The sequence below is a fragment of the Peromyscus leucopus genome, chromosome 6 (genome assembly GCF_004664715.2).
Source record: "Peromyscus leucopus breed LL Stock chromosome 6, UCI_PerLeu_2.1, whole genome shotgun sequence".
NCBI classification, from domain to species: domain Eukaryota; kingdom Metazoa; phylum Chordata; class Mammalia; order Rodentia; family Cricetidae; genus Peromyscus; species Peromyscus leucopus.
In genome coordinates this window covers 30820739-30848324 of record NC_051068.1, presented here as the reverse complement: position 1 = coordinate 30848324, position 27586 = coordinate 30820739, and the positions used below count along the sequence as shown (strand labels likewise).

Below are 27586 nucleotides of genomic sequence, written 5' to 3'. Positions count from 1 at the left end.
TGGCCTGTGCTGCCATGCTCATTCCCGGAGCTGTCTTGTCATTTTCTTTTGGTCGTCCTTAGACTGCGTCACAGATAGGTGTGTCCGTCTTCGGTCCCTAAGATTCTCGCATCTCTCCGCTGAGGAGTCATGGCATGACTGCAGCCACCGAAGCACGAAAGTTTATCCTTGTACTTAGTTACCAAGACAACGTAAAACTTCTGTGGTGATGGCTGCCACCATGGCTCAGTGGGTAAAAGTGCTTGCCACCACAGGCCTGACGACCTGATTTGACCCTTGGGACCCACATGGTGGGCTGAGAGAGTAACTCTGGAAGGCTAGCCTCTGATTTCCAGTCACTTGTCCTGGCACGTGAGTGCCCGAATACATACACACTCACAATGGACAATAAATAAAAATGTAAAAAATGTTTAAAACTGTTTTAGTGAGCAACAAAAAATTGTATTGAAAGGTTAGTTGGAAGTTATATAATTCAATAAGAGAGCGATGGTTACTTTTTAATAAATGAAAGTTGAGATTTTTAAACACAGTTTGAAAAAATAAAGTCAGATTTTTTTATTGAGATATCAGAAGCTGGATTTGTGTCTTGAAGACTCAGGACGAGTCTGACTTTCTGATGAGCTGTGATAACTTCTGTATTTGTTAAACCATCAGAAATCCTCCCTGTGGCACAAAAGAACTCTTTTAATTAGAAAATATTGTTGCCACAGGGAGGTAGAAGATCGACTTGAGAAATGGGGACCTGAAAAGGCCCAGTCGTATGATCACCGGAAGGTGACAGTGAGCCAGGAGAAGACAGTGCTGGTAGGTTGGCTTTTCATTTATTAAGAATGTTTATGGTGCTATATTTTGTTCCAGTTCTTTCATCTACCTGTGTCATATTTTTATTTAAAGAATGACAGACTCCTCCTTAAGAAGAAATCATAAAGTAGTATCTTCACCAAAGCAGTTGTCCCCCTACCCTGCCCTGGTAATTCCTCCGTCTTCGGGGAAAGCTCCAGGGTTGCCTGAGCCTGGGATGACTTGAAGCTGCACTCACGACATCTTCTCCTTACCCTTCTGTTCCCTCTTCCAATACAGATGTTTTCCCAAACCTTTTAAAAATGTTTTCTTTTCATTGTCTGTTTTCTTGGGGTTGGTCATAGAAATGGCAAAACATGAACGTCAAAGTTAATTGAGTTTTCTTTCTGGAATAACTGAATTATAATTGTACTGCGACTAAAAGATCTAGAAAGCATTATTGGAGGATGTCTTTTAATATTTTAATATCTAAGTTTCATTTAGCCTGAGGCCATCAGTGGTTAAAAACTATAACTTTTATACCAGGGTAGGAGAAAGATGCTTCCAATTCCACACAGTAAGAGATCTTCAATTATAAGACACATCCCAATTTCAGAGATGTCGAATGTGAAAAACTGCATCTTAGAATTAATGAAATTATAATATGTTATAATTATGAATCTTCCCTAAACCCCCAATTCCCATTTACTTGGAATTAGACATTAAAATGTCCAGTTTATGAACAACAGGGGCCAGCTGCACTGTGGAGGTCGTTAAGTGTGCTCATTCAGCTTTCAGACTTCTTCACTGTCTTTTAAGACAGGATCCTAAAACCCAAAACATTTGCTGAGTGTATGGCTCATGCCTGTGATCCCAGCATATGTGAGGCTGAGGCGGGAGGACTGTTAGCTCAAGGCCACCGTGAGTTGAGTCCTCAGACACTACCTTAGAAACAATACGGGTGGGCTGGAGAAATGGTCTGTGGTTAGAGCGCTTGCTGCTCTTGTCAAGGACCTCAACTGGGTTTCCAGCACCCACATCCCGGTGCTCACAACCATCTGTAACTGTAGCTCCAGATTGCCTAAAGCCTTAGTTCTGGCCCGTGTGGTACCCAAGTACAAGTGCATACACATACAGATACACATAAGGGAAAAACGGCCCAAGTGTTGGCTCCGCCAACTGATGAGCAGAAGTGAAAAGGAATTATTTTCAGTACTATTTATATAAACAACTGTAATATAGAGGAAGAATGAAAAGTATGTTAGAAAACAGGTCACTAGAAAAGAATTTTTGTTGTTTGTTTCAGAAGCTATATTAATTCTTTTGTACTCAAGAATTTTTTTTTTTTAGTTTTTTAAAAAAAGAAACCAGTTAAGGGGTCTGGAGAGATGATTCATGTGATAGTAAAACAGCCGAGATTCTGTCTCAGAAACAAGATGGAAGGTGAGGACCACATCCGAAGTTGTCTTCTGACTGCACACACACTCTGGTACACATGCACACCCATGAATGTGCCTACGTACATACATCATATCATACACATTGGAACATACACACATCATACACAAAGATGTTAGTAAAGATAAAACTGTTAAAAACACTTCAAATTTTACTATAAAATAGTATAGCTGTTTATTACAAATTTTATTCATTTGATTGAAGAGAGGCTTTAATCTGAATTATCTACACTCTAAAATTTATTGTCTATGTTTGGAGTTTACAGCCTGATGCTATGAAATCCATACACTGTGGGTTGGGAAACGGTTACTGTATTGGAGTAGACTAATACAGCTGTCGTCTCAGACACGCCTTCTCGTGACAAGGAAAGCTCAAAGCCAAAATCTGCTTGTTTCACGGAAGTCCTAATACAAGGCAGTTTTATGAACTTTCGTTCTTAGCATCGTTCATACTTTGGAGCCCGTATTTCCCTTTCGTCTTCCATGCGGCCAGCAAACTCACAGCCTTAGACGACGCCCAGGAAGACCAGCTGCAGTGTACTGGGTGACCAAGGAGACTTTATCAAAACATACCTGTAGGCAGCTCCATTTAGCCATTTGCCCACACGCCTGAGGACTCGCTGTGGGCCAGCTCAGAACGACTTTCCATGGGCCCTCAGCTCTGCAGAAAAGATTGAACAAGTTAGTGTGGCTCATGGCCATATACAATGTGGCAACTGCAGGCAGGTCAGAGACCGCCTGCCCGGAAAAGTGATTTGTGAAGGGTTTGGAGTAGCAGCCGGTAGAAACGGCAAGGTCTGGAGGGGTGTGCCTTCTCTGAGTTGCAGAAGGCGATTCAGTGTGGGGAGAAAGGAGAGTAGAGGGCTTTTAAAGCTTCGTATCCAAGTGCTGAGCTTCGCTAGAGGGAAAGAGAGAACTGCCTGTAAGTTTTAAGCCAATTAAACAACACAGATTGAGTTTTTGCAAAATCTTGAGTACTATCAATGAAAAGAGAGTAAGACAAAGAAGCACCTCCCTAAGTCTTCCGCCTCTGCAGATTTGGGCTACCCTTGTAGGTCCGTGAGCGTGGGAGCAGCTAAGATGGAGCTTGGCTAGGTATCCTTGTCTTTGGAGTGAAGGAGGTGGGTGCAGGGCTCTGTACAGGGCTGATGCCGAGGAGGAACCACTGCCCCTCATCGGTTCTCCTTGCACACTGCTGAGTGTGGTCTTCCTGTGGCCTGGGGGAGACACAGCATCCGGCCTGTTTGAACCACTGCCCCTCATCGGTTCTCCTTGCACACTGCTGAGTGTGGTCTTCCTGTGGCCTGGGGGAGACACAGCATCCGGCCTGATTGAATGCTAGTCTGTTTGTTGAATTGGCAGGACTATGTAGGGCTGGTGGCCTCTATGTTACATAATAGGAACATTATTTTAATCATTTGGGCTAGGAAGCCTAAGTTAATCTTTTGGTTCTGATATCTGTAAATAAAAGTTACCTTGAGATGCTTTTCATATTTTTTTTAGCACTTTATACAAATAACCACGCGTTGACATTTTCACTGACTTTCATCTTCATCATGGAGAGTCGGTGTTCTGGACCTTGTGGCATACTGCATGCAGTAAGCACAATTATATATGGAAAGGCTGTGCTGAAGGGCCTGCCTGTACAATAAAATGTATGCAAAAATATCGGGTGGAGTTTTTAAAAAATGTACATACAATACTTAAACATGGGCAAAATTATCAACAAGTGCCCACTGACTTGCTGTGGAATTAGTAAACCCTGGCATGCTTGTGAGTTACCCGCCCAGTCTGGTGAACCCCCCTCCCCCGTCCACTCTTGTTCTGTGGTTCTCATGGTAACTGTGGGGTGGAGTCTCAGCACTAATGTGAGATTTTACATGGCCATTTTAGTTGCCAAAAAGAAATAAGCTTTTAGTTCAACAGCAATTTCTTAGTGGTGGAAAAACCATGATTTATTAAAATAACCGTATATGCATCAGCTTGAAGTAACTGATTAGATGTATGCTAAGCAACATACATGCATATTAAGAACAGTGTTTACTAAAAAATATAGGAAACTGAGTGAGACACCTAGTATCACTTACTCAGCTAATGTGAAAGTGGTACATTTATTGTATAACTTCTTTTTATAGGGACTTAGATATATGTGATAAAAATTATAGACTTGAAGCAGGGCAGACCAAAATGAACAGGGAATTGTGACATCTCTCTACTGTAGAAGTTTGAGTAAGCATGGCTGTGTGTGTATTTGTTTTTTCTCCCAGCTAGAACACTGTTCTATGTTTGTGAAGGGTCAATTATCCTAGTATCCAGGCTTTCACTTCATGTTAGTTTTATTTTCTGGCATATGCAGATGTCATGGTATCTGACTTATATATGTCTGTCTTTGCTCATAACAGATACTGGCCTCCAAATGAAGTATGAGTGCTCACTAGAAAAAAATAACAGTATTAGTGGCAGATGTAGCTCCGTGGTAGTGTTCTTGCCTGTATGTGCAAGGCTTGTTTAGGATGCTTCCTGTGGTGGTTTGAATGAAAAAGACCCCCATAGGCTCATATATTTGAATACTTGGTACCCAGTTGGTGGAACTGCTTGGGAAGGGTTAGGAGGTGTGGCCTTGGAGGTGTGTCACTGGTGATGCTTTGAGGTTTCAAAGGAACTGCCACCATTCTGAGTCTGTCTGCCTTGTGGTTCTGTCTCAAGATTTGAGTGCTCAGCTATTCTAGTGCCATGCCTGCCTGCCTGCCACCATGATGGCTATGAACTCCAACTCTCTGAAACCAGACACCCCAAATAAATGCTTTTTTAATAAGTTGCCTTGGTCACACTGTCTTATTACAGCAGTAGGAAAGTGATTAAGGCACTTCCCTAAATGCCGTTGGCTTTTGCAGTGGGGCAGCAGCGCCCATGGCAGATGTTTCCCATCATGCTTGTCTTTAAATAAAGAAGAGTAGCTGTGATGCTTCCCGCTTCAGCCATTACGTCAGCGTTGCTGAAATGGCTGCAGGTCCTGGGGCATGAGGCGTGCCTACCTGTTTGACCCGGTTATGTTTATTAAAATGTTCAGATTGAGTGTGAATAGCCCATCCTACTCATTGGTGGGTCTTGGGACCTTCCTGAAGCAGGCAGGTCTCACTTCTGTGGTCTCTCCCTGTCTGCCCATAGACATTCACTGTTAATAAACCCGAGCTTGTTTACAGGGCCTGTTTCACTCTGTTCCCTCTGTATTTGCTCTGCCTCTTTTCTCTCTCGGACCTTGCCCTGATGTTTTGGGGAATGCTTATTAGTCTTTAGAATTCCTTGAATTATTTTAATTTTATTTTTTATATATGTGTGTTTGTATGTATGTATGTAATTTTGAGTCAGGGTCTTGGCTACATAGCTCAATCTGGCTATCACAGGACTCACCAGACTAGAGTTTTTGGACCCTGTGATGGCCTACTTCTGTTTATTGTAGAACATTGCTTTGGGACCTGAGCATTTATTCTTTTTCAGTAGATTTCTATAAAACAGTTTAAAATTGAATGCCATTAAGCTGACATGTTGCTTGGCTCCATGGAGGCAAAACATTGTGGAGGAAGGATCATGACAGGAAGCAGAGACAGGAACAAGATACCAGAAAGATCCCATCCCTCGTGACTTAGTTCCCCCAGCTAGGTCCACCTCCTAAAGTTTCCAAAATGAACTGTATAATAGTACATTTCTGGAATCCCACCAGTTGAGAGGCTGAGGCAGGAGGATTGCAAGTTTGAGGCCAGCCTGAGCAAGATCCTGCTTCAAAATCTAAACAGAGTGATGGTGTTGAGGTACATGTCTTTAATACCAGCACTTGGGAGGCAGAAGCTGGTAGGTCTCTTGAGTTCCAGGCTAGCCAGGGCTACATAGTAAGAGTATCTTAATAAAACTAAGCAAGGCACCAGAAAAGAAAAGGAAAAAAAAGGGGAGGGGACCTCAGAAGAAAGAAAAAATTACTACCAAGCTAAAGTTTCCAGAACTTTCCCGGAACAGTTCTACTTAGCATCTGTGGACTAAGCATTCAGCATAAGAATCTGTGTGGGACATTTCAGATCCAAATCATAATGGTATATATTAACTTTCTAACATTCATAGATTTCTAAATTTAAAATACACAGTGGTTCTGAAAAGAAGAATAAGGAACTTAGAACTCTATTGGTTGTAGTATTAAGGTAACTCCATGTAGTTAAAAGGGAGGTTTATTTTGTGGGGTAACTTAAAAGTGAAGGGATAGGTAACAGGGTCTGGAAAGGTGAAGCGCAGTCTGGCGGTGTTCTCTGGAGAACTCTGCTCAATCTACCTCCAGGATCCAGGAACCAAGAGAACCTGCACATTCATATCTCAGGTCTTAAGGGCTCCTGTCTCAGCCCCGCCTTGTAGGCGTGACAGTTACCGAAGCCTCATGGGGGTAGTATTTCCAGGTCAAAGCTGGAACAGCTACCCACTACATAACTCTGCTTCGTTGTTGAAAGATGCTTTTATTGAAATCCTCCAAAATGTAAAAGCTCCCAGTGGAATGGTAACAATGTTTCTCTCTTCATTTACAGCTGTCAACTAGCAGGTAGTTACTAATATGCTTAATGTTGTGTTTTGTTTTTAACACACTCTTTTAAAACCCAGTATCTTGTAAGGTGGTCGGGTTGCTAAGAGGTGGGTTGGGAGCATCTGTGAGTGTCTCTGTGCAAATGTTTCTTCAGGTTGGTAAAGGGGCGCTTCCCGGGACTATTGGCACTCTGCTTAACATCTGTGAGGGGTTCAGTCTTCTTGTGTGTGGAGCTTGTTGGCCATAGGGTGAAGCCTCTGAATCTTCTTTTAGATTGTTTTCAAATCTAAATACCTAGCATCACAGAGGTGGCCCATGTGCTGAGGTGAGTTGCTGGCCTTCTCCATTGTGGTGTCAGGGCATGCGCTTCTCTGTTAGCACAGTCAAGCCTGGAAAGGTCGGCTTTATTGCCCTCATTACAAAGTAATGCTGACTGTAACTTCTGCGTTGGGATATCAATAACAAATGCAGCATAGTGTGAAAATGTACATTTATTATTGGTCAAGAAGTCACAAATACTGTAAAACTACCGTGAGTTATGCTTGAGTTTAAAAGTTGACATGGTAAACTTCATTTAGAAGCCAGGTGTAGCTGAAGTTTTCTCTGGTCCTGCCCAGCCCCATGGACCCTGTAGCCACTTATAAAATAATCACTCAGAAACTTGTATTAAAACTGCTCTGCCATTAGCTCAGCCCTACCACTGACTAGCTCATACATTTAAACTCAGCCCAATTCTGTTAATCTATATGTTGCCCACATGTTCCGTGGCCTTACCTGTGTGCCGTTACATAACCCGGATGGTGGGCTGGTGTCTCCTGACTCAGCCTTCCTCCTCCCAGAATTCTCCTTGTCTGCTTATCCTGCCTATACTTCCTGCCTGGCTACTGGCCAGTCAGTATTTTATTAAACCAGTGTACAAAATCATTACCCCACAGCAGCCAGGTCGTTCTCATCCATGTATTTAATTTTTTTATTTCATTTATTTCTTTTTGATATGCTCATAGGTGTGTACACATGTGGAGGGCAGCGGACTCTTTTCATCATGTAGGTCAGGGTGGAGATCCACTCAGGTTCTCAGGCTTTGTGTTGGGTGCTTTAGCTGCCAGCCACCTTGCTGGCCCCATTGGTTATTTAACTGCCACTCACCTTTCCATCATGCCCTCTTCCTCTGTACCAGTGCTTCCCACTGTGGGTCACGACCCTCATAGGGTGTTGAATGACCCTTTCAGCCTAAGACCATGGAAAACATACTTACATTACAACTCAGAACAGTAGCAAAAATACAGCTATGAAGTAGCAGAGAAAGTAATGTTATGGTTGGGGTCAGCACAGCAAGAGGGAGTGTGTTAAAGGTCACAGCATTAGGAAGGCTGAGAACCACTGCTCTGTATTCCACTCTGTGTCTATTTGCTTTCCCCTAATAATACCCTAGGGATCTGAAAGTCATTTAAATATGCCTGTAGGGGCTGGAGAGATGGCCTAGCGGTTAAGAGCACTGGCTGCCCTTCCCAGCACCCACTTGGTGGCTGACAACTATTTGTAACTCCAGTTTCAGGGCATCCAATGCTGTCTTCTGGCATCCATGGGCACTGCACACATGTGGTGCACAGACATACATGCAGGCAGAATACCCACACACATAAAATAATCATTAAAAATGTGTCAGATGTAAAATAAAAATAAACACTGAAAATGTAGTATGTACTAAGTTTAAATGTGCCATATATTAATTACACATTAAATGCAGCTTTATGATGCCTGATCTAGGTTTTTTGTCTACACACAACCGTGTGTGCATGAGTGTGTGTGTGTGTGTGTATGTGTGCACACCATGGTTTAATTGTCAAGGATAGAGGACAACTTGTAGGCATCAGTTCTTTCCTTCCACCATGTGGGTTCCAGGGTCGAACTCTGGCTTGCTGGTACGTACCTTTATCCCTACCTAAGCCATCATCACTCCGCCCTTCCGTACTTTATTACTGTTGTGTGTCTCTGGTAGGTATGTGTGAGCACACACGTGCCGTGATGCCAGTGTGCAAAGTCCAGGAGTCAGCTCTCTCCTACTATGGGTGCTGGGGGCGGATCAGACTCAGAGAGGCATGCCTGCCTGTATGGCAGGTCCTTTTTACCCACTGAACCATCTTCCGGCCCCTGTTTCTCCTTCCTTCCTTCCTTCCTTCCTTCCTTCCTTCCTTCCTTCCTTCCTTCCTTCCTTCCTCCCTCCCTCCCTCCCTCCCCCTTCCCTCCCTCCCCTCCCCCTTACCCCTCCCTCCTTTTTCTTTTTCCGTGCAGTACTTGCACAGAATTGCACTGAGGGTCTCAAGCATCTAAGGAAGAGTCCTACATACAACACCCAGCTCCCAGGCCAACTTTGTTTTAAGATGGGGCAGGGACCAACCTCTCAAAACTTTTGTACTAGTTTTTCACGTCTTCAGTTTCATTTAATATGTTATTATTGTTTTGAGATTCGTTCTATCTGTGTGACAAGACATCTTTTATCTCAATTGCTTTTCAAATCTGAGCATACAGTAGAATTTATTTGAAAATAAATTCTACTTATTTATTATAAATCTTAAAAAAAAATACAGATTGCTGGGATAGAGTTTGTTTCATTTGTTTTTCAAGATGAGCTCTTGTTATGTGTGTTACTTAGGCGGGTTTCTAACTTTTGAGGTCCAATGAGCCTCCTGCCTCAGCCTTCCTAATACATAGGGCTACAGCTGCTCACCACTATACCTGGTGGTCCATGCTTTTAATTTAGTGGGTGTGTGGTTTGACTTGACCGTTTGCAGTCTAATAAGTCTGCAGGTGATACCAATGTGGTTGGTCACAGGATGTTCTTTGATAGCCTCCCTTTACTGCTGGGAACCATTATGGGAAACCAGAGCTGCTGTTATGCTAAAAATCAAATGATCACTGTAGTTTCTTACTGTTTTAATTACTACAATAGTTACTGGGTGAGGTGGGTAAAAGTCTCTAATGTGCTTCAAAGGATGCATCATTACCCTTAATTAGTTCTTGAATCAGGGCTCAGTGATGAAGATGTAAGTTTAGGAGTTTGCTCCCTGGACTCACATGGTGGAAGGAAAGAAACGCCCCTGAAAGTTGTCTTCTGACGTCCACATTCACACTGTGGCATGGGCACACCTTCCAACATACAATAGAGATGTGTAAAGTGATTAGTAAACATCTGTGGATTACCTACAATTTGTCACGTACTATTTAAGGCATAGGCTACAGTGACAGACAAGATAAGCAGTCTGCATCTTGGGACGTGTGTGTTCATCATACTTCAAAGCTTCTTGTCATAAATCAGATCATATAAGAACTGAAGCTGGGTGGTGGTGGAGGAGGCGGCGGCGGCACATGCCTTTAATCCTAGCACTCGGGAGGCAGAGGCAGGGGGATCTCTGTGAGTTCGAGGCCAGCCTGGTCTACAGAGATAGTTCCAGGACAGGCTCCAAAAGTACGCAGAAACCTTGTCTTGAAAAAAAAACCAAAACAAATAAACAAACAAAAAAAAAGGAACTGAAAATCTTTGGAGGTAACATCTAGAAACAGACTGAAGTGAACTAGGATCAGTCTTCTCAGGCAGTGGAGGGAGGCACAGGTGTCCTTTCCCATTCCCCTTACAGTTGAGATGCTGGTATTCTTAATGTAGGCTGTATTTACATTTCATCATCAAAGCCAGGTGTGGTGGTGGTGCATGCCTTTAATCCCAGCGTTTGGAAGACAGAGTCAGGTGGATATCTGTGAGTTAGAGGTTACCCTGGTCTAAAAACAAGTTCCAGGACATTTAGAGCTACATAAAAGAGGGGGGGGGGGAGTCTCAGGAAAAAAAAAGAATAAATTTCATCATTGAGAATATGGTTGACAGTTAACGGTCTTAGGGGCAGAGGAACTAGCAAGCCACATGGAATAAACATTCCTAAATGTCGGTTTTTTTTTTGTTTGTTTGTGTGTGTGTGTGTGTGTGTGTGTGTGTGTGTGTTTTGGAAACAATTTATCTCTGCATCTTTCTCTTTCTTCTATCCTTTCTCTCTCTCTGTCTCTCTCTCTCTCTCTCTGTCTGTCTCTCTCCCTCCCTCTCCCTTTTCTGCCTTTAAAAATCTTTCAAGTCAGTTCTATTGCACACAGGATGAAGTTCAATAGATTATTATTATTATTATTATTATTATTATTATTATTATTATTATTTTGCGGTGCTGGAATCATACTCAGGCCCTTGCAGATGCTGTGTGAGCATTCTGCAGCCGAGCCACTCCCCCCCACCCCCTTTTTGGGCAGATTCCCTCCTGCTTTGGTTTCTGCCTTTCAAGTGCTGGGATTATAGACGTGGGTTACTATGCCTGGGATGACTTTGAGAGCTCCCGACACTGAAATTTACCTCCTTTCACATACTTATAAGTAGTAAAGGCAAGCAAAACCAAAAGCAACAACAGAAATAAAGAACAAACCCTTTCTAACACACGAAGTTTCATTAATATATTGCTAGGAATAGTTCTGAGGGTTTTATATATTAACATAAGAACATAACAGGAACACCAGGCTAAATAATTTTCCAGGTGTAGAAGCAGGTATTTAAACTTGGAGAGTCAGTAGCTCAAGCGCACACCTTCAAGCATCACACTGACAAATAGTGTCATATTCCTCCTCTACACACACACACACACACACTCTTAACTGCTTCTGTTAACCCAAATCCTGTTGGGTGTTGGGCTGGAGAGGTGGCTCAGTGGTTAAGATCACTGGCTGCTCTTCCAGGAGACCCAGGTTTGATTTTCAGCACCTGTATGGTGGTTCAAACAGCTTAATACCAGTTCCAGGGCATCTAGTACCCTTTGCTGACCTCCACAGGCACTGCTTGAAGTGATGATGCACAGACAGACATACATGTGGGCAAAACCACTCACACTCATGAAATTATATATTACACACACACACACACACACACACACAAGTTTTTAAAAACTTTTGTTGGGTCTTGACATATGCTAGGTTTTTTTGTTGTTGTTGTTGTTGTTGTGACAGGGTTTCTCTGTGTATTTCTGGCTGTCCTGGAACTCGCTCTGTAGATCAGGCTGGCCTCTGCCTGAGTGCTGGGATTAAAGGCATGTGCCACCACTGTCTGGAGCTAGTTCCTTTTTAAAAGTATTTATTTTTGTTTTGTGTATGAGTGTAAGCTTCATGTGTGCATGTTAAATTTGGAGGCCAGAAGATGGAATGGAATCTCCTGGAGCTGGAGGTACAGATGGTTGTGAGCTACCTGATGTGGGGAACCAACGTGGGGGTTCTTTGGAAGAGCAGGGATTGCCCTTAATGGCAGAGCCATTTATTCAGCCCGACATATGCTGTTTACTTTCTGGAACAAATTGTTTTCATCTTTCACTTTGTTTCGGCATTTTTATCATAGGCTAGCACCTACAGCTTTGAGAATAACTAGGATAATGCATGAGGCAGTAAATACTTTCCAACAATTCCAACCATGAGAAATGGTTTGACTTTTTGGAAATGTGTTTTTAATGTAAATTGGTGAACTGACTTGGGTCCTTTGTGTAGAGTAAGAAAAGTGCAGAGAAGGTGAATGGGAGTAGCGAGTGAGAGCAATGTGTGGATGTGTGATGGGTTCTACAAGTTGCTCTAAGTTAGCCAAAATGATTCAAAGTCTGGCTGTGGTTTGGTGCCATCTGGTGGTGCTTATGTGCTTGTATGGGTGTTCTTTGATGCCAAGAATAGCAGATGGGAAACAGTTTTTTCTCATTTTGTTCTTTCTGAGACAGAGTCTCATGTAGCTCGGGCTGACCTTGGACTTGTAGTGTAGTAGAGGATTATTTAAACTCCTCACTCTCCCGGCTTTTCCCTTCTCATGCGTGGGATCACAGGCAAGTGCTACCTTGCTTAACTGTTTGATGCATTGATTCTAGGACCCTCTCTCCCTCAGTACCAACTTCTCCAGGTGAAGCTGTAATGCCTGTTCTTGGGAGGCTGAGGCAGAAGGATTGTGAGTTCAAGACCAGCCTGGGCTACCTAGTGAGAGCTTGTCTTGGAGAACAGCCCTCACTGCCACTCAGTTCCCTGCACAAAAGGCAGTGTTTCTGAATAACCGTGGCATGCACTTCTGTGTGCCATAGATCATGCCATTCTAATGCGCAGCACAGCATAGCTGGTCTGTAAGTAGGTGTTCCACGGGAAAAGGACTGTCTATGGTCAGTGCCAGTGCAGCCCTTCTCAAGTATTTTCAGATAGGTGGGTGAATTCAAGGATGTGGAACTCGGATTCAAAGGGACAGTTGACTTACGTGAAGAATTCATGTTTTCATGAAGTTTACTCAGTGTATTATGTTTGCATTTATTTGATTAAACTTGTATGACCTGCTCCATAAAATCACAGTAGACTATTTTAATTCTCGAGGAGACAGTGTGAACCAGACACAGCCCTAAGAAATCTGTGGTTATTCAGATACGGACAAGCCATACAGTTGCAGTTCGGGACTTCAGCCACTGCAGTAGGCGTGGCTAGTGAGAAGGCTGGAAGGGATTTAGATCATGCCCTGGGAGTATGACAGAAGTCGTAGCTGTGACCCCGAGGGTGGTAGCACACGCCTATGGTCCTCTCCATCAGGAGGCTGAGCCAGTGTGGGCTACAACACGAGACCATGTCTAAAGAAAACATAAACCAAGAAACATAGCTTTTAAAATACTAAGTTGAGGGTTTGATAAGGGAATAAATTAAACTTCATCTAACCTAACCACTGTGGAAAATGATGGATATCAAAATCATAAATCAGGATAATAAAAGTCCCAAACATGTCAAATTAATGACATGAATTGAACACACCCACTATTTATTTATTTATTTATTTATTTATCTATTTATTTATTTTTAAAGATTTATTATGTATACAGTGTTCTGTCTGAATGTATGCCGACATGCCAGAAGGGGGCACCAGATCCTATTACAGATGGTTGTGAGCCACCATGTGGTTGCTGGGAGTTGAACTCAGGACCTCTGGAAGAGCAGTCAGTCAGTGCTCTTAACCGCTGAGCCTTCTCTCCAGCCCCCACATCTGCTATTTATAATAGATTCAACAAAAATAGACCAAATAGAAGAAACAGGAGACAGATAACAGGGGAAAAAAGCCCACAATAAGTTTATTAAATGAAGAAACATTTCACCAGAAAAATATTAACTGAAGAAAATGGTAGTAATAAAAATAATTCATCATGAATATCTTCAATTAGGACAAAGGGGATTTTAAAGAGGGGAGAGGAACAGTTCTGAAATATAATCATTAGCTTACATGCATCTAACAACAGACCTATGAAGAAGAAAGAACAAAACCAAGTTGTAAGCAAGGTGCTTTAACAGGATTATGGGGGCTGGAGAGATCGTCCAGCTGGTTAGGACTGCTGGTTAGAACACTTACTGCTTTCTCCAGACAACCTGAGTTCGGTTTCCAGCATGGGTCCACATCAGGTGGCTCACAGCTGCCTGTAACCCCTGCTCTAGGGGATCTGTCACCTTCTGGCCTCAACAGAAACCCACACTCCTACAGCACACACTCCCACAGACAGAGGAATTTAAATTTAGAGAAAAATCTGACCAGGCGTGGTGGTGCATACCTTTACTCCCAGCACTCAGGACACAGAGGCAGGTGGATCTCTGAGTTTGAAGCCAGCCTGGTCTACAGAGCAAATCCAGGACAGCCAGGGTTACACAGAGGGACCCAGTCTCCAAAAGAGGAAAAAAAAAAGAGAGAGAGAGAAAGAGAAAAAAAAAAAAAAATAAAAGAATTGGGTCTGGACGGTGGTGGCGCACACCTTTAATCTCAGCACTTGGGAGGTAGAGGCAGGTGGATCTCTGTGAGTTCAAGGCCAGCCTGGGCTACAGAGTGAGTTCCAAGACAGGATCCAAAGCTACACAGAGAAACTGTGTCTCAAAACAACAATAACAAACAAACAAAAACAAACAAAAAACCCCCACAAAACCAAAACCAAAAAAGGAATTTGGGGCTGTTGAGATGGTTACTGGTAAAGGTGCTTGGCATCAAGCCTGGTAACATGGGTTTGATCCCCAGGACCACATGGTAGAAGGAGACACAAGTGGACATTGGCGTGAGCATGGTCACATGAGTACATCCAAACACAATAAAATGAATATAATAAAAAGACAAATGTACTGGAGAACACTGCAGCCCTGAATACATGTCTGGGGTCAGGGAGATGGTTCGTCCTTAAAAGCACTTCTTGTTCTTGCAGAAGAGCAAGGTTCAGTCCCCGGCTCCCAGGTGGAGACGCACCCATCCATGACTCCTGTTCCAGGGCATCTGATGCCCTTCTGACCTCAGCGGGACCCAGGCATGCCAGTGGCTCATGTACATGCATGCAGTCAAAACATAATACGCATACAAATAAAATATCTAAAATATCTTTTGAAAATAAAGATTAGTATAATGAGCATATGTTCATACTTAGATGCTAATAAAGAACTAATAGAATAAAACCAAATAAAGGAACCAATTACAGTTTTTCCCCCCTCCTTTCCCCCCTTTTGTTCTCTTTGAGATGGGGGTCTCATGTAGCCTAGGCTGGGCCTCAAGCTTCTTGTGTAATTGAGGCTGACTTTGAGCTCCTGATCTTTCCTGCCTTCCATCTTTTTTTTAAGTGCTGAGATTACAAAATGAAGGCTAAAATATGTTTATATGTGAAACCTTCAAACCAAATAAAGAGAAAAGCAACAACATCAAAATTAATGAAAGAGAAAATAAACCAGAAAAAAAAATTGGTTGAAGCCCTATAAAATGTAAGGAAAAACAATCAGTAGGAATAAAAGTTTATGATGGAGTCTTAAAAAAAAAAAAAAATCACAGGTTCCCTTTTGGAATGGCACAGTGGTTTAGCCTGATGTTATTTCAAGTTCATTTCTTTCTCCTCTAGTAAATTGTTTTCTTTCTTGTAACAAATCATAAGTCAGAAGAACATTATGAACAAGCTACTGCTAAGGAATTTGAAAATTCATTAGATAATGCTAAAAATATATGAAATTGTGGGGGCAGGAAGGAGGGTTAACCATAACAAAAGGTGTATGAAAAAAAGCTGTATGTAAACTACTATCTTGTGACCTAAATATTATCAAAGAAAAGACTGAAGCTCTCCTGCATGGCTGACTGCTGCCCCCAGAGCCTTGGTTCACTAAACCGAAGTCACTAGTCAGGTGTGGATACTGAGTGAGCTGCAGGTTCGGACCCCAGAGCCCCGGAAACAAAACTGGCTCTTGCCCTTCCTCTTGCCCACACACCTGAACTAGGTGATAAGACCCTGTTGCTGCAGACTGTATACTGTGGTTAGAAGAACTAGAGAAAAGCTGGGACTGTTAGGAACTTCCTGTCTGCCGCCGCCGTCGAGCTCCCACAGTGCTGGACAGCACCGTGCAGGCCGCTGTTGGGGAAAAGGCACCGATAGTTTTACATAGATATGAACGCTAGGAACTTCCAAAGCAACCTGCTAGGCAAGGTGTGTCCATTGTCTCTGCTTGGATTTGAGGCTGGTGACACAGGAGGGGACCCGTGCATGGTACTTTAAACCTCATCAAAAACACATGGCTGGGGAAGGGAGCATATTACTGTTTTTTAAATCCCCTATGAGCGTCTAGGCTTATACCCGTAGACAAATGTTACCCTTCCTTTTAATGAGAGGAGCTTCTCTGCCGAGAGTCGTAGTGAATGTAGACTCACAGCTGCTCTAGGTGCTGAGAATAAGTGATGGTGAGTCTTCAGCAAACACTACTATCACCACCTCCAGGCTCAGGAGACACCTCAGAATTTGAGGTAGGAAGAATGTCAGAGCTGGAAGATAAGGAGAAGGGCCTTGTGCAGAATGCCACCTTGGGCAGGACACAGCCATGGATATGCTGAGCTCACGAAGGATGCAGTTACCTGTGTTAGGAGCTGCGTGTCACTGGATTTATCAACAGGAGGTTGTGGATGGGGGTGGGCTCATGGGTCCCCACCCTCCAGGTTGAACTGCTGGCTGCTGAAACATTGTAGGAGGGGGGGTCGTTGCTCTGAGTTGTTCCCCACCAAGATCCAGTGGACAGTTCAAACCCACGATCACACAGATGGCCCTGGTTAAACTCAGTGGGCCACAAAACAGAACAAAACACATTAATGTGAGAGAGGGGTTCCTAGGGAGAAGGGGGATAACGGGTGAACAGGGAGAGTAATTAGAATGCAGTCTATCCATGGATGACATGTTGACAAATAAAATACCTGTTAGAAGTTTCTGAAGTGCATGTTCAGCAGGTAACCTGAACATGGTGGAGCTTGGCCACCTGCGTTCACTCCTGGAGTCCCATGCAGAGGGGGAGGGCGCTCAGTTCCACTGGTTATTCCCTGACCTCTCCTCGTGTGCTGTGGCATGTGCCTGACTCTCCACAGTACATTTTTAAAATGTGGTAAGAAGCATAAAATTTCCGGTGAAAACTTCCTTGATCGTAGGTTGAAGGAAAACCCGCCCATGTAACAATTCCGATAGATCCAACACTCATTTGTTAAAATTTGATGTGTACTAAGGATAAAGACTTAGTTGGAACCTCATAAGGGACATTATTAAACATGTACTGTAAACTGGGTATGGTGGCTCATGAATGTAATCTCAGCACTTGAGGAAGCAGGTCTCCAACTTACAGTAAATCACATTTAGTGGAGAAAAAGGATGCCAGCTACCATCTTCCCACACTAGCATTGCTGCAGGAACATAGAGAGGGTGCTTTAGTGTGGCTTTCTGTTGCTGTGATATAACACCGTGACCATAACCAAAAGCAACTTGTGTAGGAAAGGGCTGATCTCAACTTAGACTGCCGGGTAACACCCGTCACTGAGGGAAGAGGGGGCAAGGACTCAAGCTGGGCAGGAACATGGAGGCAGGATCTGGAGCAGAGGCCATGGAGGAGCTCTGCTTTCTGGCCTGCTTCCTGTAATTTACTTAGCTTGCTTTTCATACACCCCCAGGACCCCCTGTCACCGGCGGCACGCAGGCAATGGGCTGGGCCCTCCCACATCAGTCACTAATTAAGAAAATGTCCTACAGGCCTGTCTGCAGGCCAGTCTGGTGAGGGCATTTTTTCAGTCGATCTCTCTTCCTGGATGACTCTGGCCTGTGTTAATAACTTGATGCTAAAGCCAGCCAGCAAAGGAGGAAAGTCTTAATGATGAGAAGAAGTAGGGATGAGGTATGGCTCAACTCTAAAGTGCTGGCTTCGCATGAACAAAGCCCTGAGTTCAATTCCTGGTACCACATAGATGCATCAAAAGGTTTTGAGAAAAAAACCAAAACTGTCATTCTTTGTAAATGGGTCCGCAATTAAAATCTAAAAGACTACTCATATAGACTATTAAAGTTGCTGTGGAGGTTCATCATACAAAAAAGGAAAAAGGACTTATCAGGGTTGCTGTGTACAACCACAATAATCAGGAAGAAAATGAAACAATCTCACAGTAAAATCCAAACAGAATAGAAAAATCTTCATTAGGTACCTAGGAATAAACCTGACAGCATGTGTGACCTGTTTACCATTGGAAACCTAAGTGGATCACAGTTATTTATTATTTTAATCTTTAATCCAAAAATACATAAGAAAACTGAGGATGATAAATCTAGTCTTCTTTCTCCAGCTAATGGAAAACCCAGTTTCCTTCTAGTCAGAATCCTTGCAGATTTGCTTTGGCTGAATTTGATAAACAGTTTTTAAAATATGGATCTCATCAATATAGTCCAAGCCACTGGTTCTTAACATATAGGTCTCGACCCCTCTAACAACCCTCTATCCGCCAAAATATTTGCATTACAGTTCTTAACAGTAGCAAAATGACAGTTATAAAATAGCAACGACAATAATTTTATGGTTGGGGTTACCATGACATGAGGAACTGTATTAAAGGGCCGCAGCCTTCGAACCACTGCTCTAGACCATTCTGTGAAAGAACAAAGAGCCGTGTACTTGTCCTGCCCACAAAGAATGATTCCTGGCCAGGAGGAAGGGTGTGTGCTGAGTATGCACAAGGCCCTGGATTTAACCCCTCGAAGGAAAGGGACAGGGAGAAAAGTATCTGCAGCTGTAGAAAATAGAAAGTACAGGCATGGTGGGGCATACTGATAATTTCAGTACTGGGGAAGCCAAGGCAAGTTCAAGACTTAGAAATGAATAGAACAAGCAGTGGTTCCCAACCTTCCTAAAGCTCAACCCTTTAACACAGTTCTCATGTTAGGGTGGCCCCCAACCATGAAATTCCTTTTGTTACTGCTTCATAACTGCAGTTTTGCTACTGTTATGAACTGTAAATACCTGCTATGTAGGACATCTAGTACGTGACCCCAGTGAAAGGGCTGCTTGATCCCCCTAAAGGGGCCGCGTCCCATAGGTTGAGACCTGCTGATAGAGTTTCTGTCTAAGAAGAGACAAGAGAGGGACTGGAGAGAGGGCTCAGCAGTCAAGAGCACTGGCTGCTCTTCCAGAGGACCCGGGCTCCATTCTAACATTCACATGGTGGTTCCCAATTATCTGTAACTCCACTTCCAGGGGATCCAACACCCTCTTCTGGGGCCTGGGGATACCAGGCATGCATGTGGTATACAAAACACTTATATATATAAAATTTAAAAATAATGTAATTGAAACTTTTTTTTTTCTTTCAGAAAATAAATCAGGCCTGGTGGTGGTGGTGGTGGCAAAGGTGGAGGCAGAGGCAGGTGGATCTGAGTTCGAGGCCAGCCTGGTTTACAGACTGAGTTTCAGGATGGCCAGGGCTACACTGAGAAACCCTATCTTGGAAAACCAAAAACTAAGAAATAAATTAGAAATTTATTAAATTTTTATTAATTTATTTAATTAAAAAATCAGTTGAAAGAACTGCAGTGATGAAGTGTTATCACCATGAAAAGATCCATAGAACAGAGTAGAGAGCCTAGAAACAGACCCACACAGCTCCATACAGTCAGGCATTTAAAACAGACAAGAGGCTGGGTGGCACTGAATGCCCACTCTGTGAGTTCGAGGCCAGCCAGGGCTACACAGAAACCCTGTCCCAAAAAACCAAACTCAAACCCAACCAAACAAGTGAGAGGAAGAGAGAGGAGGAGAAAAGGCGGAAGAAAAAAATGAAGTGTACTGCAGGGAAATGATAGCTGATAGATGGAGCGAGGGTCTAGACACAGTGTGTACCATACCCACTGTTGAGTGGACGTGCATTTGAAGACGGGAGTGAAGATGGACTGTTTATTAAAGTTTACACACACACACACACACACACACACACACACACACACACACACGATTATAGGGACAGAAATATAAAGTTGGATTTATTTTATGCTTCTTTAAGGTGATTTATTCCTTATTATCTTTCGTATATATCAGTTCTTTGTGTCTAGCTCCCGTGTGAGCATCCAATTTAATTTGATTAGTGTATTTTTTTATGTTTACACCTGATTATTTACGTTTATACACTGAGTAAATAATATTAGGTGTCTCAGTTTCCTATATATTTTAGTAAACACTTAGCATACATCTAATCAATTACTTCAAGCTGTTGCATATATGGTTGTTATGATAAGTCATGTCCTCCCCCTTTATGAACATGGTCAAATATTGACCTCATTGCAATCTGAATTGAATGTCTCTGGCATAGTTCTTTGTTCTGTCTTAGGGAAGTCTTTAACGTTTGCACGTGGATTCATATATGATTTTATTTTCTCACATCGTCCTTAAGTAGTTTTAGAATCAAGATTATACTGGGCTCAACAATAATACAGGTGGCTTTCATGTATTTTTCCCATTTTCAGCAACAAATTTTCTAGTCATTAAAATTGTTGAGAATTTTGTAGTACCTAAAAAGGTATTCAAGTCTGGAAGTTTTCTGAGATGAGAAGGTTTTGGACAACACTTTAGGGTCTTCACCAATTATGTTTTTGAAATTTACCATTTCAGGTTTATCCATGTGTGTATTTTCTAGTGATTTACAGACTACTGAGGTGCCACATTTATTAGCATAAAGTTTCATAAAAACATATTATTGTACTGGTGTGTATCTGTTCAGTATTCTGTATACACATATGTATGTATACACACACACACTATCAGTACATATTATATTTTTTACCTCTTATTATGATCCTTGCTGAGTCTTTCCAAAATCATCCTTTGGCTTTATGAATTTTCTCTTTTTAAAAATTCTGTTCAAAGTTGAATTATTTCATTTTTCCTGTTATTTCCTTTTCTTTCTTTGATTTACTCCTTTTTTTTCTTTCTTTCTGAATTGAATGCTTAGTTTATTTATTCTTGGTTTTTTTGAGACAGTGTCTCTCCGTATAGCTCTAGCTGTCCTGAAGCTCACTATGTAGACCAGGCTGACCTCAAACTCTCTAGGATCTGCCGGCGGTGCTGGGGTTAATTGTGTGCACCACAAGGCCCTGCAGCTTACTCATTTATTTATTTTTAAGCCTGTTTCCTAACAGCTCAGTACAGTTTCAGCTGTGCCACACATAGCTTGACATTTTACATTTTGTAATTCATTAGTGAATATTTCTTAAGTTTTTAAATTGCGTGTGCACGTAACACACAGGTCAGCGTATTGACTCAGTTCTGGCCTTTAACAAATTTTTGTCAGCCTCTAAATATTTCTTAATTCTTCTGTAATTTACTTTTTATCTGAAATATTATTTAGTGTATCTTCTATGGGAAAATTGGTCTAATTTGACATCAAAAATTGAACTTCTATAGGACGACCAGTTTGAGTTGTAGATCAGTCAGCAGGCTGACAGAAGATATCTGAAACACGTGTGTTGCAATCTAGACTATGTTAACATTTTACAGACCAGAAAAGACAGCATAGACTACCCAGCCAGCTCCGGGCCATTGACAGGGCTTGTCTCAAAAGAAAAAAGGGAGACTCTTGAGGGAGAAGCCCTCAAATTGACTCCCTGCCCCCTACACTTATGCCTGTAATTCCAGTGCTCAGAAGTGGAGGCAGGAGAGGGAGTTCAAGGTCATCCTGCACTACAGAGCAAGTTTGTAGCTAGCCCCGCCCCACCTGGCCTCAGAGCAGGATAAAGCTCAGTGGCAGAGAGCTTTATTAGCATGTGTGAGGCTTCAGATTCACTCACCAACACTGAAAGACAAATGAAGAAAAAACAAAAACAAAAACAAAAAAACCCAAAACAAATGCAAAAACCCTCTTTGAGAAAGGAAACTGGACTAGAGAGATGGCTCAATAGTTAAGAGTGTGTCCTGTTCTTCTGGAGGTTACAAATTCAATTCCCAGAAACCATGCCAGGTGTTTATACCCACCTGTAACTCCAGTTCCTGTGGAATCCGACCTCTTTGGCCTGTTTGAGCACCTACAGTCATGTGCACATACTACACACAGACATAATTTAAAATAATAAAAAGAAATAAAAAAATTTAACGGAGGAACAGTTTTGTCTAACAAAGAAGGAATTTGATGAATACAATTGGGTAAATTCATGTACTGAAATATTTTGTAGAATTTACAAAGCATATGGCTATATTTACTTACATTAGCAGGGATTGCGTGTAGCTCCTTTATGAAAAAGTATATGTAATATAATGACATTTATCTAACAAGAGAATACGAACAATATGTGTGGAGACCCACAGAGGTATCCTAGTGAGAACTTACTCAGGGTCAGAGAATCTGGGCTTGCTTTACCCACCGGGGCTGCATAAGGGGATGATCCCGGGTGTGGTTCCCAGGTGTTTGGAATGGTCTGCACTTGGCTGTGTGGTGTGCTTTGATCTTGCAAGGAGGAGGTCTTTTGCCCCGCCCCTTGGCATTGTTATAAAAAGCCCTTTTCAATGAATGAAGGGGCTGTTGGGTATTGATCCAGGCCCTCCTGAAGCTGTCCTGTGTGTTTGTCTTTCTTTTCATCATCTAGGTTTCCCTTTCTATCAGATATTTCCTCATTCCTCTCTCCTCGACCTAAGAACCCTTCAAAAGGTGAGAGCTGGATTCCACAAATATGCCACTCAAGTATGTTCACATGAACACATAAATATACTCATGCAACAGTATAAAGGCTTGATTTGAAGATAGGTGTCATAGTTGATGAATATAATGGTTTTAACCCACTTATTCCACTATTTTTTTTTTCAAAGATTTATTTATTGATTATGTATACAGTGTTCTGCCTGCATGTATGCCTGCAGGCCAGAAGAGGGCACCAGATCTCATTACAGATAGTTGTGAGCCACCATGTGGTTGTTGGGAATTGAACTCAGGACCTCTGGAAGAGCAGCCAGTGCTCTTAACCACTGAGCCTTCTCTCCAGCCCCCTCCTTCTACTATTTTTAATTAATTTACTAACTCCCCCCCAATTTAGAATTTTAAAATACCAAATATCTACCATCCACATAATAGTTGAGGTTAAAGGTTAGGGTGTGGCTTAGATGCATGGTCCTGGCTCCGGTTCTTTCATCAGGCTGCTTACAGTCTTTTCAATTGGGTTAGTCATCTCAAGACTTGGTTAGGGCTGGAGAGTGCCTCCCTGATAGCTCATTTTACAGTGGTTGGTAGGATGCCATTGTCCTGCCCACTGCTCTGGCTTCACAGGCTTGTTGAGGTTATTTATGACTGGTATTTGGCTTCCTTCGAGGGTTTGTGACCTAGGCACTTGAGCTTTATTCTGTTTGTTAGCAGGGAGGAATTGAGACCAGTGAGAGGAAGCCGAGGCTACATCTCTTTAAGGAGGAGCTATAAGAAAGAAATGGTAATGAGAACATTGGTGTGACAGATAAGTAGGGATGTTACTTTTGTTCCTGGCCAGTGGTGGAGAGTAAGGGCACTGGGTTCAAATTCTGGCCCTTTTATAACCAACTATAACTTTAAGCAAGGACCCTTAGATCCTTCATCAATGAAATGAACATAATAGTAATATCTGTTGAATAGAGATGTGGACATAATACACGGAGAGAAGTGAAGGTAAAGTAATTAGTATGCAGGCTTTTATTTAGTAAGCAGTAAGATCTGGTATTTACACCCCCCCCCCTTTGCTGGGACATATAAGTAATTTTTATATAGTATTGTCTTTCTGTATTTTTATTAGCAGAATTGAGTTTATTTTAGGGTATCTACCATCAAAGCCTATGTATTCAAACTTAGTTAAAATTCTGCTTATAACTGTTTGATCTTGGAGACTTGAAAACTGCAGATAAATGTTTGTATAAACACACAGGTATACATAGCAGATGCTTGATAAACACCCTAATATGCCACTTTGTGCCTGTACACATTCTAATAGCAGCCTATCCTACTTATTATTCTCAGTAAAGTATTGATGGCTTTTGAAAGTCTGTTTAAAGCAAGGCAGAAATGCACTAAAGTTGGAAATTCTCCTTTTATAAACATTCCAAATGTATAGGAATGTTGTGTTTTCCACAGAAAATGTTTTGCATTATTTTCTGTGTATGTGTTAAGTGTATAAATTATTATGCAAGGATGTATACAGCTTCTATTCTCTTGGTGCTTCAAATGTAAGCCAGACATGGATGCATATGAGGATGTCCACCCCGCAAAGCACACACATGGCTTACACACACACACACACACACACACACACACACACACACGCGCGCACACACACACACGCACACACATGCACACACGCACACATGCACACACACACAAGCAGATGTATCTGAAATACAGTAAGGTAAGAGTGGGGCAGACTTCAGACTGAACATTTATTAAGAATCCCAGTTTACTGTTTTTAAGCCACATTGACTTGTCACCTACACACACACACACACACACACACACACACACACACACACACACCTTTGGTTCCCATTTCCATACTAAATAGAATACATGGAAAATGTGTTACTGGAGTAGAAATTCTGATTTGTTACCAGTTTCAATGATCTGCTTCAAGTCAGCAAATTACTCTTTAGTATTCTTTATCTTTCCTGATACAGAAAACTGTTAAAGATGCTGCCTATCAGTGGGAGACCCTCATTTCAAACTGATAGCAATGGAAAGTCAAAGCTATCCATTAGCTGCTTCCTTTTATCCTCTGCATAGCAGCCCTAAATAAACCCATCTGATGCTGTAGTGGTGCTGGGCAAACTTACACAACCATATTGTGTTATATTACTGTGGAAAATAACTTTATAAACAGCTCACTCAGATAAAATTTGTAATCCTACAATAGAGATGATTATGTAATAAATTTTTATCAAACACAATCTACTGGAAATGCATTTTACATAAATTGAGTGGTGAACAACTTCAGGGTAGTATTTTGTTTCAGTTTTTATGTTAAATTCTGAAACAAGCAAGGCATTTTGATTAGGTCTTGTTTGGCATTTTATTTGGTCTGATCCCCTGTACTTCCACTAATTTATAGCCACTAATTGGCTACATAATTCCCTTTCCTGTTGTAGTATGTGTTTGTAAGGTCAGTTTCTAACAAACAGATTTTTCTAAAAGATGTCTTAAGATATGAACGAATCTGTTCATTTGTCCACGTGAACCAAATAAAAGTGAGGGTACACAAATTTCCTGACCAGTAAACCGAGTGGCTCTAATCCAGTCTCCCTGAGGCTGGCCGGCTGCTCTGCTGTTTACTAATTACCTGTCTAGTGTACTCTGACTTCTGTAGAGAAGAGGACCAAGTCGTCTTTGGAAGTAGTTGGAGACTCCTGACTTCCCTAGGGATGTTTTTAGAATATTTTCTAGGTACGAGTTTTTAAAGCTCCTTTCAACCGAACCGATAGCATGTTGCATAAGCTCTGGAGGGGCCAAAACAAGTTAAAAAGCCACCTTCATGCACAGCCGCGGGACTAGGTATTAGGTCGCTTCTAGGAAGAAAAATTTGATTCATGGCTCTTTTCCAGAGGGGACATTTGCAGACTTCGCTTCCGCAGAACGTGAAGCGCGCCTCTTCCTGCCGAGGCCCGCGTCCCCGAGGGCGGCCTGCGGCTCCCCAGCCTCAGGTGTCCGTGCGGCCGCTAGCTGCCGGCGCCCGGGACTTCCTGTCTGGGCGCGGGGCGGAAGGATCGCGTTGCCAGCCGGGGCCGCCGCCGCCCCTGCCGTTAGGTGGTGGGGCTGCTCAGCCCGGCGGCGGGAGGCGGGCCGGCCGCCGCTTCCTGTCGGAGGACGCGCAAGGATCCGGGCGTCGGAGTGTGTGCGAGTGCGTGAGTGTGTGCCGCCCGCACGGCGTGTGTCTCCGGCCGCGGGTTCCGCCTTCTCCCCTGTCGCCGCTGCTCAGGGTGTAAGTCAATGTGAAGCAGCAGTTCCAGCCCCGGGATAAACATGGCGACGTCTCTGCATGAGGGACCCACGAACCAGCTGGATCTGCTCATCCGGGCCGGTAAGCGCAGGGGAACTTTTCTCCGGTGCATCGGTGCAGCGGGCGAGGGGGCGCCCGGCAGGCGGGCAGCGTCCCCCGGGGCGGTCAGCGCCCGGGTCCGGTGTCCGCCTCCGTCAGCGGGGCGGCCGCGGAGAGGGGGGAGTGAATGAAGTAATGGAGGCGACAAATCAGGAAGTGATCACCTTGGAGAGTAACCTGCCTCGGATCCCGGCTGTCGCCCCGGGCAGCGCGGCAGCGGCGGGGGCCGGGCACGGAGCCGCGGCTAAGTTGGGGAGTCGGCGCGGGCGAGTTGCGCGCTTCACCCCAGTTGCCGGGGAACCAGGAAGTGAGCGGGGCTGTTGTCCCCGCCGCCTGCCACGCTGTCCGGCCGAGAGGCCGCCCCTGCCCGCGGCTGGGGGCGCTGGCCGCCCGCCGCCCTCGCCTCACACTTCACACAGCCGCCACTTCCGCATGGACGCCGCGGCCCCGGGAGCTACCCGCCAAAACGCGCCCGGCCGGCCTCCTGCCTCAACCCTCACGGAGCAGCGCCGGAGTAACGGTCTCGAGGCCACTTCCCCGGCCGAGCGGGACGCCGACCCGGCGCCTCCCTGGCCCCGGCTAACGGCGGCGGTGCAGAAACTAGGCTGCTGCCCTTCCTTCCCTCGTGGGGCGGGTGTTTCAGGGGGACGGGAAGGACACGGGGTGTATGCCGTGCAGCCGACCCGGGGCTTTGGGACAGCGGGGGAGAACGTTTATTTTTGTCAACAGTGGGTGAAAGCGAGATGCAGGGCGGGCGGGCGGGCGTCCTGGCCCCAGGGAAGTCTCGGCTCGGAATTGCCCCCTTTCCCCTCCCCCCCAAACCTCCCACCATAGCGGAAGCGCCTGGGAGAGGACAGAACGCGCGCGATTGACAGGCCCGCCGTTCCAATCTGCGCTCCGAGATGTTCCAAATAAGAACGTTGATTTCTGGGGGCGGGACCATGGGCCCGAGCCGGGCCAATGAAGATTGGGCGGGAGTGGAGCTGACAATGTACGCATGGAATTGGAGGGAAGAGGAGTGTAAACACGGAAGTGGCCGCGGGGGTGGGGGATGTGCTGCGCCACTGCTGCAGCGGAAGGGCACGGACTTAAGTTACATAGAAAAAGCAGCTTTCCTTGCTAGCAGACCGCGCAGCGAGGGCCCCGGGTCGATGTGGCACTGCTTGAACACTGTTGCTTACTGAAATAATAAGCGCACGCGTCCTCTCTCTGGTCCTGGTTCATATCATCCTTGTGGAATTGGAAGATGAGAAATAGTCACCAGACAGTCCTGCTGTAAAAGATCTCAACAGTCTTGTCCATCTATTGTTTTTAGGTAGGGATCTTGAGATCGGTAGTTTGGCTGACAAAGCTGACCCAATTCGATTGGGAAGAAAAATCAACAT

The 27586-nt window shown here is 43.7% G+C and overlaps 1 protein-coding gene across 11 annotated transcripts in view; it reads left to right on the top strand.

The window, feature by feature from the left end:
* The window catches only part of Elf2 (E74 like ETS transcription factor 2), an 89443-nt gene that overhangs the window by 36988 nt on the left and 24869 nt on the right, over window positions 1-27586 (top strand). For 2 of the 11 annotated variants that reach the window (XM_037206582.1, XM_037206583.1), the window contains one exon: window positions 711-804. The exons of 7 other annotated variants lie outside the window; for them this stretch is intronic. Coding sequence is in view for 2 of the 4 variants with exons in the window: in XM_037206579.1 (XP_037062474.1) it covers window positions 26126-26183 (58 nt within the window). In the remaining 2 variants the exon portion in view is untranslated. Of the gene's footprint in view, window positions 1-710; window positions 805-26003; window positions 26184-27586 lie in introns of those variants that run through there. 2 more of the 11 variants (XM_037206579.1, XM_028873332.2) reach the window with 2 other exon arrangements.